This window comes from Schistocerca serialis, chromosome 9 (assembly GCF_023864345.2).
Source record: "Schistocerca serialis cubense isolate TAMUIC-IGC-003099 chromosome 9, iqSchSeri2.2, whole genome shotgun sequence".
In the NCBI taxonomy this organism is placed as follows: Eukaryota; Metazoa; Arthropoda; class Insecta; order Orthoptera; family Acrididae; genus Schistocerca; species Schistocerca serialis.
In genome coordinates this window covers 499,627,784-499,643,286 of record NC_064646.1, presented here as the reverse complement: position 1 = coordinate 499,643,286, position 15,503 = coordinate 499,627,784, and the positions used below count along the sequence as shown (strand labels likewise).

General features: G+C 42.1%; 1 protein-coding gene across 1 annotated transcript in view; it reads left to right on the top strand.

Annotated features, from left to right (window-relative positions):
* LOC126418488 (serine/threonine-protein phosphatase 6 regulatory ankyrin repeat subunit A-like) overlaps window positions 1–12,039 on the top strand; it is a 108,090-nt gene extending 96,051 nt beyond the window's left edge. Inside the window, exon 3 of the mRNA XM_050085264.1 lies at window positions 11,553–12,039. Coding sequence (XP_049941221.1) covers window positions 11,553–12,039 — 487 coding nt within the window. The remainder of the gene's footprint in view (window positions 1–11,552) is intronic.
* The last annotated feature ends 3,464 nt before the right edge of the window (window positions 12,040–15,503 follow it).

Here is a 15,503-nt window from a genome sequence, read left to right as displayed (position 1 = left end):
TTATTGTTTTATCCCCTGTATTATATTGTTTGTTATCTTCCTATTATGTTTTTTTTACTCTTTTATCGGTTGTAGAGCGGCGTATTAATAGAAATTCAATAAATCGAATCGAAATTCAAAATTCAATAAAGGAAAAAAATACAATGCTCAGCTATGGCCGACTTACTGGGCTGCGACAGGCTCATGTTCATGTATTGTACAAATCGTCTGACCTATGTACGCTTTGCCATACTGGCAAGAAATTTTGTAAATCCCGGCCTTCCGCAGACCCAGATCATCCTTGACCGAACCGAGAAGGACACCTATCTTCGCCAGTGGCCGGAAAATTAATTTTACACGATATTTCCTTTGGATCCTGCCTACTTTAGACGAAAGGTTGCCGACGTATGGAAGGAACGCCCTGGACTTGAACAGCTGCTTGCCTTCTTCATGTTGTGGGTGGTCACGTTTCTTTCTTCTTAGCGTTGTACTGATGTGATGTAGAGAATAACCATTGTCTCTGAACACCGACTATAGGTGTTCTAGCTCCTTTCTAAGGCTGTCTCCATCAGAAACAACATGGGCCCGGTGCACCAACGTTCTAAGGACGCCGGTAGTTCGTGAAGGGTGATGGCAACTCGACGCTTGCAGGTAAAGGTCCGTATGTGTGGGCTTATGGTAGACAGAATGTCCTAATGACCCATCCACTCTCCTAGTAACCAAGACGTCAAAAAACGGTAAGTAACGATCCTTCTCTATTCCATCGTAAACTGGATGGGGCCATTCTACAAAAGTGCCAGCTACATATCGCCTGGGGACTCCCGGTTTAAGTTCTGTCGAACAAGTGCCCTTTCCTGAATGTCTTCCATAAAAAAGTTTGCTACCAGAGCGGAGAGAGGACTGTCCATGGCAATACCGTCTTTCTGCTCAAAATATTCGTTGTTAAATAAAAAGTAAGTCGACGAAAGGACATGATGCAAAAGTGCTGTTATGTCGTCCGTGAACTTCTTCCTGGAGAGTCTATAAGAGCAACCTTACTGAAAAGTCAGATGTCATCGAAGCTCACTAGTAAGTCAGTTTCACTGAGTTGAAGTGACTTCTGTCTATTGATGACGTCAGCAGAGTTGCGAACATGATGCGCGCACTTCCCCACAAAAGGTCTCAGTACAGGCAAGATGTATCGCCACATCATACGTACGGGCGTCGATATTACTGACGGTCGGCCGTAACAGAACCTCTTTTTTATGAATTTTCGGAAGCCCATATAACCTGGGTGGCACGGAACTATGAGACCTTAATCTTTTGGTGTCAGTCTTTCGATACAATGGTTCACTCAGCAAGTTATCTTCGGTCTACAACCCCCCCCCCCCCCCCCCCCCCCCCGCCACATCCGTGGCAACAGCACGGTGGCGTTTCCCTCATCGGCTGGTAAGGCCATCGTGCGAGGATTTTGTCGTAATTTTCGTAGTGCGGCTCTGGTCGTTTGCCAGCCGAAGTATTGTGGCAAGAAGTCAACATGATCCGGCTGCAAATCACGAATTCGGTACGCCGGAAAACCTCAAGAATCACGATATTGAAGTAATTGTATATAATACAACTGAGCCCATAGTTATGCTCGTACAAAGTGATCAATTCTATACAATAGAAAGCAGTTACAACAAAAAACGTCTTGCCATTGAACATACAAAAAGACTGAAAAGTACTGAGCTGGTTAGTTCTTGTACGGTCGTAACAGACTACATGCGAGCTATGTTGAATTTGATACATGTCTATCCAATAACGGAACAGATGCCAAATATTACACAAGATGGCGTAGACAGATAAAACAGAAACTACTTTCACACACACAATATAGCAAAAAACAATAAACGTGCTCACAGAAAGTGACCGTGAGCAACGATATAAAACCAATTACAAGAACTTGTCACTGAATATGTAGAATACTGAAATAACTAAACTGCGTAGTTTCAGTGGTGTATTTACAATGAAACTCTGTGTTAAGCTTGCTACCGTTATGTAAAAGTACAGAACAGACAAAGAATAAAAACCGCTCCACAAATAATTCAACAATGAAAAACAGATATTAACAAATGTTTACTGTACAACTATGAACTATAACAAGGAACGGGTGAGTGCTTACACCAAACTGCATCGTCAGTTGAGTTCGCACATGTGACAGTAAGTAACTAGCTATAAAATACAGTTATGAAGTAACTGTGAAAATAATCTGGGAACGTAATAAAAACTCGTGGAACGATCGTAAGTAATGAATGACATAGTCACAGAAAGGCATTGTGACCGAAAATGTGAAAGGCCTAAAACAACTACCCTGGTGCTTATTGTGTATTGCTGAAGATATAGCAAGCGAGCCTCGTTGAACTAACTACAATTATTGACAACAGAAGAGAACAAATGCTACGTTCATAGAGGCATACAACGCATTCACCAATCGATCGTCGAGTAACAATGCACGCTGTAACAGAACCAGTAATTCTGGTCATTTAAAATGATCATGACTACAGCATAAAAGCGATTACATCAAATGAAATGAAATGAGCTTTTGGCATACGTCAAATAATGTGTTTCCATTGAACATATAAAAAAAGTAAAAATAGCATCTGGTTAGGTCTAGAAAAGTGAGTTGCGCTGAATTTTCTGCGTTCCTGCATGATAAAAGAACAAATGCCAAAGATTATGCACAGGTGCACCAACACCACATACATGAAACAAAAACTGATTACAGAAGCGAATATGAACAAATTGCATCCAACCAAGAAAAGGCACTGTAGTGTTTTCACAAAAAGTGAATAAAAGCAGTTACAAAAACGGTATTCTCATTGAAATTGTGGAAAATTAAATTAACTAAACTGGATAATTTCAGTTGTGTCTTGACCACTCAAACCTGACTGTTTTACATTTCTACTATTAGGTTCGATACAAGAGGAAATGACCATTTGTTACACAACGTCAATGAGTAATTGGTTAAACAAAGGACTGCAACGCAAGAACATCTGATGTTTGCATCACCGTTATGTGGTGTATAAGAAATTAAAATTTAAAAAATGTGGCGGAAAACTACCGCAACACCAAAAAGGAGTTGCCCAACATAAGCGAAAGTTGGTAGGAGTCTTTCTACGTCTGAAAGATGATCTCTATTCAGATTTCGTGTCAGTCGCGTAAGAGTCGCGGAACAAGCGCCACTATAAGGATGAAAATCAGGTTTGCTTTAAATAAACGCTGTAACGGTCGTGAGCCTTGGTTAACTTTGAGATTAGACGTAGTGGGTTAATGTTAATGAAGAATGCCAATAAGGCGACAAGAATGCCAGTATCAACACCTCACTTAATTTGAACAAGATCATGTAATAGAGCTATGAAAAGCTGGATGTTCCTTCTGCCGCACTGTAGAAAGACGTGGCAGGAATGTAGCCACTGTACGTGACTGCTGGCAGCGGTGGTCTCCAGAATGTACGGTCGCAAGCAACATGGCACCACAGGTAGCGAAGACCATCGGGTTCGACTTAGGGCTCTGGCGCAGCGGCAGCAGCAATCTGAGCACCACTACAGTGGCACAACCAACTGTCACAAATCAGCTACTTCAAGGACAGGTCCAAGTGAGACGCCCTGTGCATTCCACTGACCTGTAAAGTCAAAACCACCAACTTCAGTGGTGCCAAGTGAGAGCCTTCTGGAGGGCGGGCTGGAGGTTTCCTGTGCTTCCTGAGTCAGCAGCTCGTGGTCGTGCGGTAGCGTTCTCGCTTCCCGCGCCCGGGTTCCCGGGTTCGATTCCCGGCGGGGTCAGGGATTTTCTCTGCCTCGTGATGACTGGGTGTTGTGTGATGTCCTTAGGTTAGTTAGGTTTAAGTAGTTCTAAGTTCTAGGGGACTGATGACCATAGATGTTAAGTCCCGTAGTGCTCAGAGCCATTTCTTGTGCTTCCTGACGAAAGCTCTGTCTCGGTACCAGCTATGGCCGTATGTTGGTTAAAACAGCTGAGGGCCTGCAGCCAACCTGTCTGCGTGCTAGACACACTGGACCTGTACCTGGAGTTATGGTCTGGGGTGCGATTTCGTATGACAACAGGAGCACTCTCATGGTTATCCCACGAACCTGACTGCAAATTTGTACGTCAATCTGGTGATCCTACCTGTTGTGCAGCCGTTCACGAACAGTATTCCAGCGGGTGCTTTCCAACAGGATAACGCTCGCGCACACAACCCAACATGCTCTACAGAGCGCCGATATATGCCTTGGCCTGCTCGATCACCAGATCGGTGTCCAGTCCAGAACATATCGGACTTTTTTTTGTCATCAGCCGTCTGATTTGATGTGGCCTGCCATGAGTTCCTCTGCTGTGCCAACCTCTTCATCTCAGAGTAGCACTCGCAACATACGTCCTCAATTATTTACTGGATGTATTCCAGTCTTTGTCTTTCTCTACAGTTCTTCCTCGCTACACCTTCCTCTAGTACCTTCGAAGTAATTCCCTGATGTCTTAACAGATGATCATCATCCTGTCCCTTCTCTATGTCAGTGTTTTCCACATATTCCTTTCCTCTCCGATTCTGCGCCGAATCTCCTCATTCCTTTCCTTATCAGCCCACATAATTTTCAACATTCTTCTTTACCACCATATCTCAAATGCTTCGATTCTCTTCTATCCAGCTTTCCTACAGTCCATGTTTCACCACCACACAATGCCTCCTCAAATCAAGACCTTTATTTGAAACTAGCAAATTTGTCTTGGCCAGGAATGCGCTTTTTGCCAGTGCTAGTCTGCTTTTGATGTCCTTGATTCATCCGTCAGAGTTATTTTGCTGCCTAGGTAGCAGAATTCCTTAACTTCATCCACTTTGTAATCATCAATTCTGACATTAAGTTTCTCACTGTTCTCATTTCTGCTACTTCTCATTACTTTTGTCTTTCTTCGATTTATTCTCAATCCATATTCTGTACTCATTAGATTGCTTATTCCATTCAGCACATTTTGTAATTCTTCTTCACTTCCACTTGGGGTAGCAATGTCATCAGCGAATCGTATCACTGACAACATTTCACCTGGTATTTTTATTCCACTCCTGAACCTTTCTTTTATTTCTATCACTGCTTCTTCGATGTGCAGATTGAACAGTAGAGGCGAAACACTACATCCCTGTCTTACACCCTTTTTAATCCGTGCACTTCGTTCTTGGTTGTCCACTCTTATTATTCCCTCTTGGCTGTTGTATGTATTGTATATTACCTGTCTCTCCCCACAGCTTACGCCTATTTTTCTCAGAATTCCGAACATCTTGTACCATTTTGCATTGTCGAATGCTTTTTCCAGGCCGACAAATCCTATGAACGGATCTCGATTTTTCTTTAGTCTTGCTTCAGCTCTAGCAGTCTTCTGAACTGTGTGGATGATGCTTTTCCGGAAGTCAGATGGTATGTCGCCAGACTCATGCATCCTACACACGGCCGTTTTGTTACCACTTCCACCAATGATTTTAGAAATTCTCATGGATTGTCTATTGCTTCTGCCTTATTTGATCGGCCGTTTTGTTACCACTTCCACCAATGATTTTAGAAATTCTCATGGATTGTCTATTCCTTCTGCCTTATTTGATCGTAAGTCCTCCAAACCTCTTTTAAATTCTGATCCCCTATCACTTGTTTCTTCTTCTATCACATCAGACAAATCTCCCCTCAAAGAGGCCTTCAATGTACTGTTTCCACCTACACGCTCTCCTCTGCATTAACAGTGGAATTCCCGTTGCACTCTTAATGTTACCATCCTTGCTTTTATTTTCACCGAAGGTTGTTTTGACTTTCCTGGATTCTGAGTCAGTCTTCCCGACAATCTTTTCTTTTCAGATTTCTTCACATTTTTGATGCAGACATTTCGTCTTAACTTTGCTGGACTTCCTATTCATTTCATTCCTCAGTGACCTTTATTTCTGTATTCCTGAATTTCCATGAACATTTTTGTACTTCCTTGTTTCATCGATCTACTGAAGCATTTCTTCTGTTACACATGGTTTCTTCATAGTTATCTTTTTTGTACCTATGTTTTTCTTTCCAATTCCTGTTATTGCCATTTTTAGGAATGTCCATTCCTCTTAAAATGTACTGCCTACTGAGTTATTCCTTGTTGCTGTATCTATAGCCTTAGAGAATTTAAAGCGTATCTCGTCATTTATTAGTACTTCTGTATCCCACTCATTTGCGTATTTCCTAAACTTCAGCCTACTCATCATCACTACTACATTGTGATCTGAGTTTATATCAGCTCCTGGAAACGCCTTACGATCCAGTATCTGATTTCATGATCTCTGTCTGACCATGATGTAATTTAACTGAAATCTTTCCGATACACCTGGACTTTCCAGGTTTACCTCCGCTTGTGATTCTTGAACAGAGTATTCATAATTACTAGCTGAAATTTGTCACAGAACTCAATTAGTCTTTACCCTCTCTCACTTGTTCCCCTTTCACTTCTTGTCCCAAGCCCATATTCTCCTGTAACCATTTGTTCTGTACCTTCGCTACAGTTGCCTTCCAGTCCCCTATGGCTATTAGATTTTCATCTCCCTTTATGTACTGTATTTCCCTTTCAGTATCCTCACATACTTTCTCTATCTCTTCATCTTCAGGTTGCGACGTCGCCATGTATACGTGAACTGTCATTGTCGATGTTGGTTTGCTGTCGATTCGGATAAGAACAGCCCTACCACTGAACTGTTCACAGTAACACTCTCTCTGCCCTATCTTCTTACTCAGAACGAATCCTACTCTCGTTACACCATTCTCTGCTGCTGTTCATATTATCCTACATTCATCTGACTAGAAATCCTTGTCTTCTTTCCATTTCACTTCACTGACCCCTACTATATCTAGACTGAGCCTTTTCATTTCCCTTTTCAAATTTTCGAGCTTCGCTACCATGTTCAATCTTCTGACATCCCACGTCTCAACTCGTAGAACGTTATCCTTTCGCTGGTTATTGAATCTTTGTCTTATAGTCACCTCCCCCCTTGGCAGTCACCTCCCAAAGATCCGAGGAGGGACTATTCCGGAATCTTTTGCCACTAGAGAGATCATGATGACACTTTTTCAGTTAAAGGCCGCATGTCCTGTGGATACACGTTATGTGTCTTTAATGCTGTGGTTTCCATTGCCATCTTCGTCATGCCGTTGACCATTACTGATTCTTCCACCTTTAGGGGCAGCTTCTCACCCCAAGGACAAAGACCCTACCCCTTGATCACGGGGACATTATCGGAGAACAGCTCCAGCGTCATCCACAGCCAGCATTAACCGTTCCTGTATTGGTCAACCAGGAACTCCATCCCACAAACCAAGATCCGGCACCTGTACAACACAATGCAAGCACGTTTGCATGCTTCCATTGAACGTTCTGGCTGCTGCACAGGTTATTAATGTACCTGCTTTTCCCATTTGCAATCTCTTACCTGGCACTAACATTAACCTGTGATCTTACGATGACAATCACTTAACCCTTAAATATACTACCGAGACACATGTGAAGGGCTTATTTCAATAGTGGTACAAGTCCATTTTTGTTCATTCTGAGATACAGAGTCCTAAAGTTATAAGAGCGCTGAAACATCTGCAGTTGAGACATATACTTGATATTTCTGGTATCTCAACTGCAGATATTTCAGCGCTCTTTTAACTTTAAGACTCTGTCTCTCAGAATGAAAAAAAATGCACTTGTACCACTACTGAAATAAGCCCTTCACGTATTACCGAAATTTCATTACTATGGGTTAAATATTTCTCAGGATTATTATGTCTAAAAGCAAATTGTGTGCATATAAGTATAAACAGAAAAATATAAGTCTACATAAAAGCTCATCATAAACAGAGTGACTCAGCTACATTCTAAGAGGCAACAACCCATTAGTCGCAGCACCTCTGCATTTCAATGGACGTCAGTATACAGATCAGAACACCAAGACCTAAAAGAGAATGAAAATAGGCGAGCAATTCAGTGGAAATGAGTTAAATTGCTCACGCTCATAGAAGTGGCACTCTTCAAGGACTTATGTCAGAAAATCTTAACAACAAGATAACATACAACTACTCCAGGAGGTGCAGTAACTGAATCGATACGTATGTAGGGAAACTAATGTAGTCACAAGACGCAATAATGAGTGCCAGATGCAGAAACATAAAGTAAATAAGGTATGAAGTTGAAACTGTACCTTATCCTTAAGTAAGGAAATAATCAGTAGTTAAAGATCCCAAAGAAAACAGATTTTACATCTTGCTACTCACAATCAGGGAACAGACTGCGCTAGACGAGAAACCATGTGGCTTAAAACTAAGTAGCACCATTGCTAGTACTCCATTTAAGACTGTGGATATATATGAATCGGTATACAGATTAGAGGCACTCAAAGGCGCATGCCTTCACCAGCACCGGCCTTAGGAAAGCATTGTGGGGTCAAAGTGATATTCAGGCCATTGGCTGACGACGAGTAGTTGAGAATTAACGTTTTCTGTGTTGCCATTCGACAGGAAACATCAAGAAGGGTTTCACATACTTGTTACTAAACTAAGATCTATTTTGAATAAATAAACTATGGGACTTCGACTACAGACAGCGAATTTATCAACTCTATGTATGCATAATAGCCACAGACAAAGATGAGTACTTAATCGATTGATGGATATTGTATTTATCAACAGTAATAAATCACTTGGCAGATTAATACAATGACTGTGTTTTATCAAATGGTTCAAATGGCTCTGAGCACTATGGGACTCAACATCTTAGGTCATAAGTCCCCTAGAACTTAGAACTACTTAAAGCTAACTAACCTAAGGACACCACACACACCCATGCCCGAGGCAGGATTCGAACCTGCGACTGGAAGAGTGAATAAAACATTATATTACTCACTTAACCCGTGAGTTTTGCTGTTGAGAAGGGTTTACTCCACACAGAGAACTGGTACTGGTTGCATGAAGCATATTTTATGTGGTATCTTGGGTTAACTGAGTTCATTCAGAGATAGAGTATAGGAATCTTTAAAGGATACTGGGTGAAAACTTTTGAGAGGATGGTACAGCTGTGCATATGTCCCTTAATATACAGAGAACATCCAACATTTTGTGCCATAGAAGGAAGAAAATTTACAATAGATTGGTTGGTTGTCACTGGGTGTAAAGTATTTAAACCAACAAACTCTGGGAGGTTGTAGGGGACATCAAAACAAATATTTTTCCCTAATTTCATTTTTCATATGAGGAGTATTTAAACCGGTAGAGGAAGATTTCTCTGGCGGCAAATTAATTAAACCAACAAACACTTTTCCATTTTTTTAGGACCAAGAGACAACACATTAACACAACCCAATTTCAACTACAGTAGATTTTCAAAAATGCCTCCATTGACACGTAAACAAAGGCTACACCGTCGGATCATGTTCTGTCTGACATGGGCAAAAACCCTATAGTATTCTGAATTTTTCCTGCTGCTGCTACTATCCGGGCAACCAGATCGTCTTCTGATGCAACAGGGAATGCGTAAAAAAAGTTGCGCATCTCTCCCCACAAAACAAAGTCCAGAGGGGACATATCTGGGGATCGAGCAGGCCATGGTACAGAACCACCTCAGCCAATCCACGTTGCTGGGAACCGTCGGTCCAGGAACCGACACACACGACGACTGAAACGTGCTGGTGCTCCGTCATGGTTGGAACCACATGCGTTGTCCTGTAGGGAGCGGGACGTCTTCCAGCAATTGTGGCAATATTCTGGCTAGAAAATTGTAATAGTGCCTCTCATTTAATGGCCTAGGTATCAGTTATGACCCAATTAAACAGTCCCCAAGAACACCGACCCACACATTAACGAAGAACCGCACTTGATGAGCGCTAGTAACTGTGGTATGTGGGTTATCCTCATTCCAAACATGCGAATTGTGCATGTTGAAGACTCCATCACGCCCGAACGTTGCTTCATCGGTAAACAACACAGAGGATGGAAATTTAGGATGCATTTCACACTGTTCCAAGTACCACTGCGAAAACTGTGCTCTGGGTGGATAGTCAACTGGTTCCAGCTTGTGGACATGCTGTAAGTGAAATGGATGTAGCAATTGCTCTCGAAGGATTGGTCTTACATTCGTCTGATTTGTCCCCATGTTACGTGCAATTGCACGAGTGCTGATTGAAGGATCCTGCTGCATGTGCTGCAAGACAGCTTCCTCAAATTGCAGCGTTCCTACCATGCAAAGGCGACCCTGTCCAGGTTGTTGTTGTTGTTGTTGTTGTGGTCTTCAGTCCTGAGACTGGTGTGATGCAGCTCTCCATGCTACTCTATCATGTGCAAGCTTCTTCATCTCCCAGTACCTACTGCAACCTACATCCTTTTGAATCTGCTTAGTGTATTCATCTCTTGGTCTCCCTCTACGATTTTTACCCTCCACGCTGCCCTCCAATACTAAATTGGTGATCCTTTGATGCCTCAGAACATGTCCTACCAACCGATCCCTTCTTCTAGTCAAGTTGTGCCACAAACTTCACTTCTCCCCAATGCTATTCAATACCTCCTCATTAGTTATGTGATCTACTCATCTAATCTTCAGCATCCTTCTGTAGCATCACATTTTGAAAGCTTCTATTCTCTTCTTGTCCAAACTATTTATCGTCCATGTTTCACTTCCATACATGGCCACACTCCATACAAATACTTTCAGAAATGACTTCCTGACACTTAAATCTATATTCGATGTTAACAAATTTCTCTTCTTCAGAAACGCTTTCCTTGCCATTGCCAGTCTACATTTTATATCCTCTCTACTTCGACCATCATCAGTTATTTTGCTCCCCAAATAGCAAACTCCTTTACTACTTTGTCTCATTTCCTGATCTAATTCTCTCAGCATCACCCAACTTAATTCGACTACATTCCATTATCCTCGTTTTGCTTTTGTTGATGTTCATCTTATATCCTCCTTTCAAAACCCTATCCATTCCGTTCAACTGCCCTTCCAAGTCCTTTGCTGTCTCTGACAGAATTGCAATGTCATCGGCGAACCTCGAAGTTTTTATTTCTTCTCCATGGATTTTAATACCTACTCCGAACTTTTCTTTTGTTTCCTTCACTGCTTGCCCATCCAGGTAATCTGCTAAATGACCTGGTCTCACGCAGACGTTGGTACACAGCAGCACAGGTCGTATGATGCAGGATATGGCAATTAGGATATGGTTGTTGATCAACCTGCTGTGCAGCTCGTCGTTGTGGTGCGCTATGTAGTACGCACCAACCATATCAGTGTACTCGCTCCAGGTGTATAGCTCCATTAGTAAAGAGAGACAATGCACTACTACACTGGTGGACAACAGTTACCTACAACTGAAGATAGTAATACGGCTTCTAACAACTGAAGAGCGTAATACGGCCCCCACCGTTTTAAATAATCCTCGTAGGAAAAAATGGCATTAGGTAAAAATATTTACTTTGATGTCCCCTACAACCTCCCAGAGTTTTTACCCTGTAGCTGTATGTTTTCTTCAGTGTGTTTGGACAGACGAGTGATAACCTCGTTTTTTTGTGCAGGAGCCTTTCTGCAAAAGAGAAGGACAGGAGACTAATCAAGGCAGCTAAGCAGGGGACCGTGGATGATGTGCGGACGCTGCTCGCAGCAGGGGCCGATGTGGGGGCGAGAGAAGAGGACGGCACCAGGAGAACCGCCCTGCATTATGCAGCAGCAGAGGGACACGTCGAGGCTGCGAGGTGTTTGGTAGAGGCTGGCGCAGAAATGAGTGCCAGGACGTCCCGTGGGAACACGCCTCTGCACAGGGCTGCCTGGAACGGCCACGCAGCAGTGGTGCGGCTGCTGACGGCGTCCTCTGCCGACCCCAACGCTTGGAGTGAGGGTGGGTGGACTCCACTGCACGATGCGGCGTTCAATGGCCAGGAGCAGGCAGCGACTGCACTGCTGCAGGCAGGGGCCGACCGGAGAGCCAGAAATAATGAAGGCAAGACGGCACTCGACCTCGCCAGGGAGAAGAATCATCACCAGCTGATAGACATCCTAAGATGAAGCTAGCAGTCCGAAAAATAAGTCTGAAAAGAACATCACTACACGATTTTTTGTTTTTTTTTTTAGTTTAAGAATACAATAAACATTAATTATGCAGTTATTCATTGTACCTGTGTCAACGTAGTACATATAACTGCACTAGTAACATCACACAAGAGTGATATATTACATGTCTATAAACTAATGTAAATAACAAAAGGCACACTTCATTTCATAAAAACTCTAACAAAAATCGAAAAATGTACTATTACTAATAAACATAAGTTTTCTGCAATGTTTAATTAGTGAAAAGTACTTCATAGGAACGTAACTGCTGCTATATGAACTACTGTAAATTTCACCTTACACAGATTACTGCCACGTAAGTTCTATAGTTATGATGTGTCTTCAGTTCATATGTAAGACTGAATTTACTTGTTTTTCTGGCATGCAGATAGTGCAATAACTTGTGTCTGCAATTACAGTGTGATATTATTCTCAATATTCACACCACGTAAGTCCTAATTCCAGACTAAATTTACTCATGGGTCCGCAATACAGGCGGTTCAGTAGGTAATGTATTCAATTAGAATGTGATATTGGGTTTAATATTCTCACAGTGCTATGTGCTTATCATCTAAAATGGTATTATCAGTTTATTTGTACACTACTGGCCATTAAAATTGGTTCACCAAGAAGAAATGCAGATGATAAACGGGTATTCATTGGACAAACATATTATACTAGAAGTGACATGTGATTACAGTTTCACGCAATTTGGGTGCATATATCCTGAGAAATCAGTAGCCAGAACAACCACCTCTGGCCGTAATAACGGCCTTGAGACGCCTGGGCATTGAGCCAAACAGAGCTTGGATGGCGTCTACAGGTACAGCTGCCCATGCAGCTTCAACACGATACCACAGTTCATCAAGCATTGGCGCATTGTGACGAGCCAGTTGCTCGGCCACCATTGACCAGACGTTTTCAGTTGGTGAGAGATCCGGAGAATGTGCTGGCCAGGGCAGCATTCGAACATTTTCTGTATCCAGAAAGGCCCGTACAGGACCTGTAACATGTGGTTGTGCTTATCCTAATTAATTCAGTCTCCATACAACTTTAATGCTGCTGTTAGGATTTATTACCATGTGTCAAGCTACAGAGATATTGAGTCCCACATTACAGGATGTTACAGACGACCTTCCTTCTTTCCACATTTTTGTTCTGTCCACTTTCAGTAAATTTCTGTCAGCTCCATGTCACGTAATCAGGGTGACTGTACACGCCGCACAGGAACCGTTGTCGGACAGGCACAACAGCCGCACCAGGCTGCAGTCCACAGAAAATACGGCACGTGGGAAATGTAAAACAGAACTGACAATTTGTCTGGGCAATCCGATCGGAAAACTGAGCGTAGTACAGGACACTGGAACGCTACGCCACCTCGAAGGTATGCAAGCCAGTAGTATTAATATTATTTTAAAAATGGCAAGCTGAAAAGAAGTTTGCAGTTCGCTAGAATGAGCGATAAAATACTATCATTAGCAGCTGTCTATGGGGCAGTACATGCAGCCTATCCTTTAAGTTGTTATATGGTGGCAATGTAATACAACCTTGTTTGTGACAGATCAAAAAAGTGATTTTTCAGTTACATAAGTATCAAAGGTCCATTTTTTTACAGTAATAAAGACTGAACCAGTAACCAGATGCAGTAACGGAGTCATAAATGAAAAATAGTAAATGCGAAAAGTAAGGTTAATACCAGTATCACCTTGATAGCGTTGCATCTTCCATGTCATCAAACTACAACTATCAAAAGAAAAAGAGTTGGACTTTGTTAGGAAACCGATTGTCAACTATGAATACAACACAGTCATACATATTACACAATGCTACACATGAATTGAAACACATGTCAAGCAGAATGGCGCACCTGACGTAGTAATTAAAATAACATAAGTACAGGACCAAAGTTCTATATTTTGCTCCATAAATCAAGTAAATTTACGTTAATTGATTGAATTGTTGATATCCTTATTGATGTAATTATGCGAATTCTCTGACTTCCTTTTTAACCTTATAGTGGAATTTTTTTCTATGATTTTTGTATGTATTAAGCTCTAGTGCGTCTATGCAAGTAACAATAGGAACAGGCAGTGAGCCTTCCATACTCCAGTACGTCGATGCAGCAATAGTACAGGGTGTCCATAAAGTCCCTTTACAACTTCAAAATTTTATTACAACAGCAGTTGATGAAATATTTTAACAACATTTCTTTTATTGTAATCAGTGTTTATAAAGGTTTTTTCGACAGTGTTTAATAGACCTCTGTATAGGCACCTTTAGTTGCACGAAGGACAGCAAGACAATACTCGATTTCTTGCCATGTTCGCTGTAGCATAGCGTGATCAATGTGGGTAGTGGCATTACGAATCCTTTGCTTCAAGTCAGCAATGTCCAGTATCTGTGTTTGATACACGATATCTTTTACGTACCCCCATAAAAAGAAGTCCAAGGGAGTGATATCTGGCGAACGCGGTGGCCAAGGAATTGGCCCATCCCTGCAAATCAGTCTGCCTGGAAATGTTTCATTGAGGATCCGACGAATATGCAGTCCCCAATGTGATGGTGCACCATCTTGCTGGAAAATGATAGTTCGTTGTAAGTCAATCAGCTGTGGCGTTTCATGTTCGGTCAGAAGGTCGAGGTAAACATCTGCAGTAACTGTTGACTCGTTGAAGAAAAATGGACCAATTATTCAGTTGCACATGATTCCACACCACACATTCGCTTTTGGACTATCGCGGTGAAGCTCCCTAGTCACATGGAGGTGTTCAGATCCCCACATTCTCACATTGTGTCTGTTTACTATCCCAGAAACATGAAAAGTTGTCTCCTCACTGAAACAAACTCGCTTGTGGAATGCTTCATCCTCCGAATGGCGTTCCAGCATGTTGAGTGAAAACTCTGTCCGTTTTGGCTAGTCATTTGTCTCAAGTGTCTGTGACAGTTGCACTTTGTAAGTGTACAGCCGTAAGTTCTTGTGGAGGACCTTATGCACAGTTGAACGTCGTAGTTGCAACTGTCTGGCAGCAGTGCGAATGTACTTCGTAAGTGAACGAGTGAAGACGTTTAAAACGCGATCGATGTTTTCCTCGGATTTTCTTGGTCACCCGCTCCTCCCTTTATCCAACACTGTCCCTGTCTCCATAAATTTTTTGTGCTATGCACGGATTGAAGGGCACGATGATGGATCTCTTCCATACTTCGTTCTGAAGTTTCGTTGAGTCTGAACATTCGATTTTGTCTCAATAAACCAGGACACACATTGTGCCTCCTCTTGCAGAGTTGCCATTTTGTAGAGGTTCAGTTCTTTCCATCATCAGTGTATCTGAAACACAAAATTTTAGTATATATAGAAACTTTAGTAAACAGTGATTACAATAAAAGGAATTTTGTTAAAATACTTCAACAACTGCCGTTGT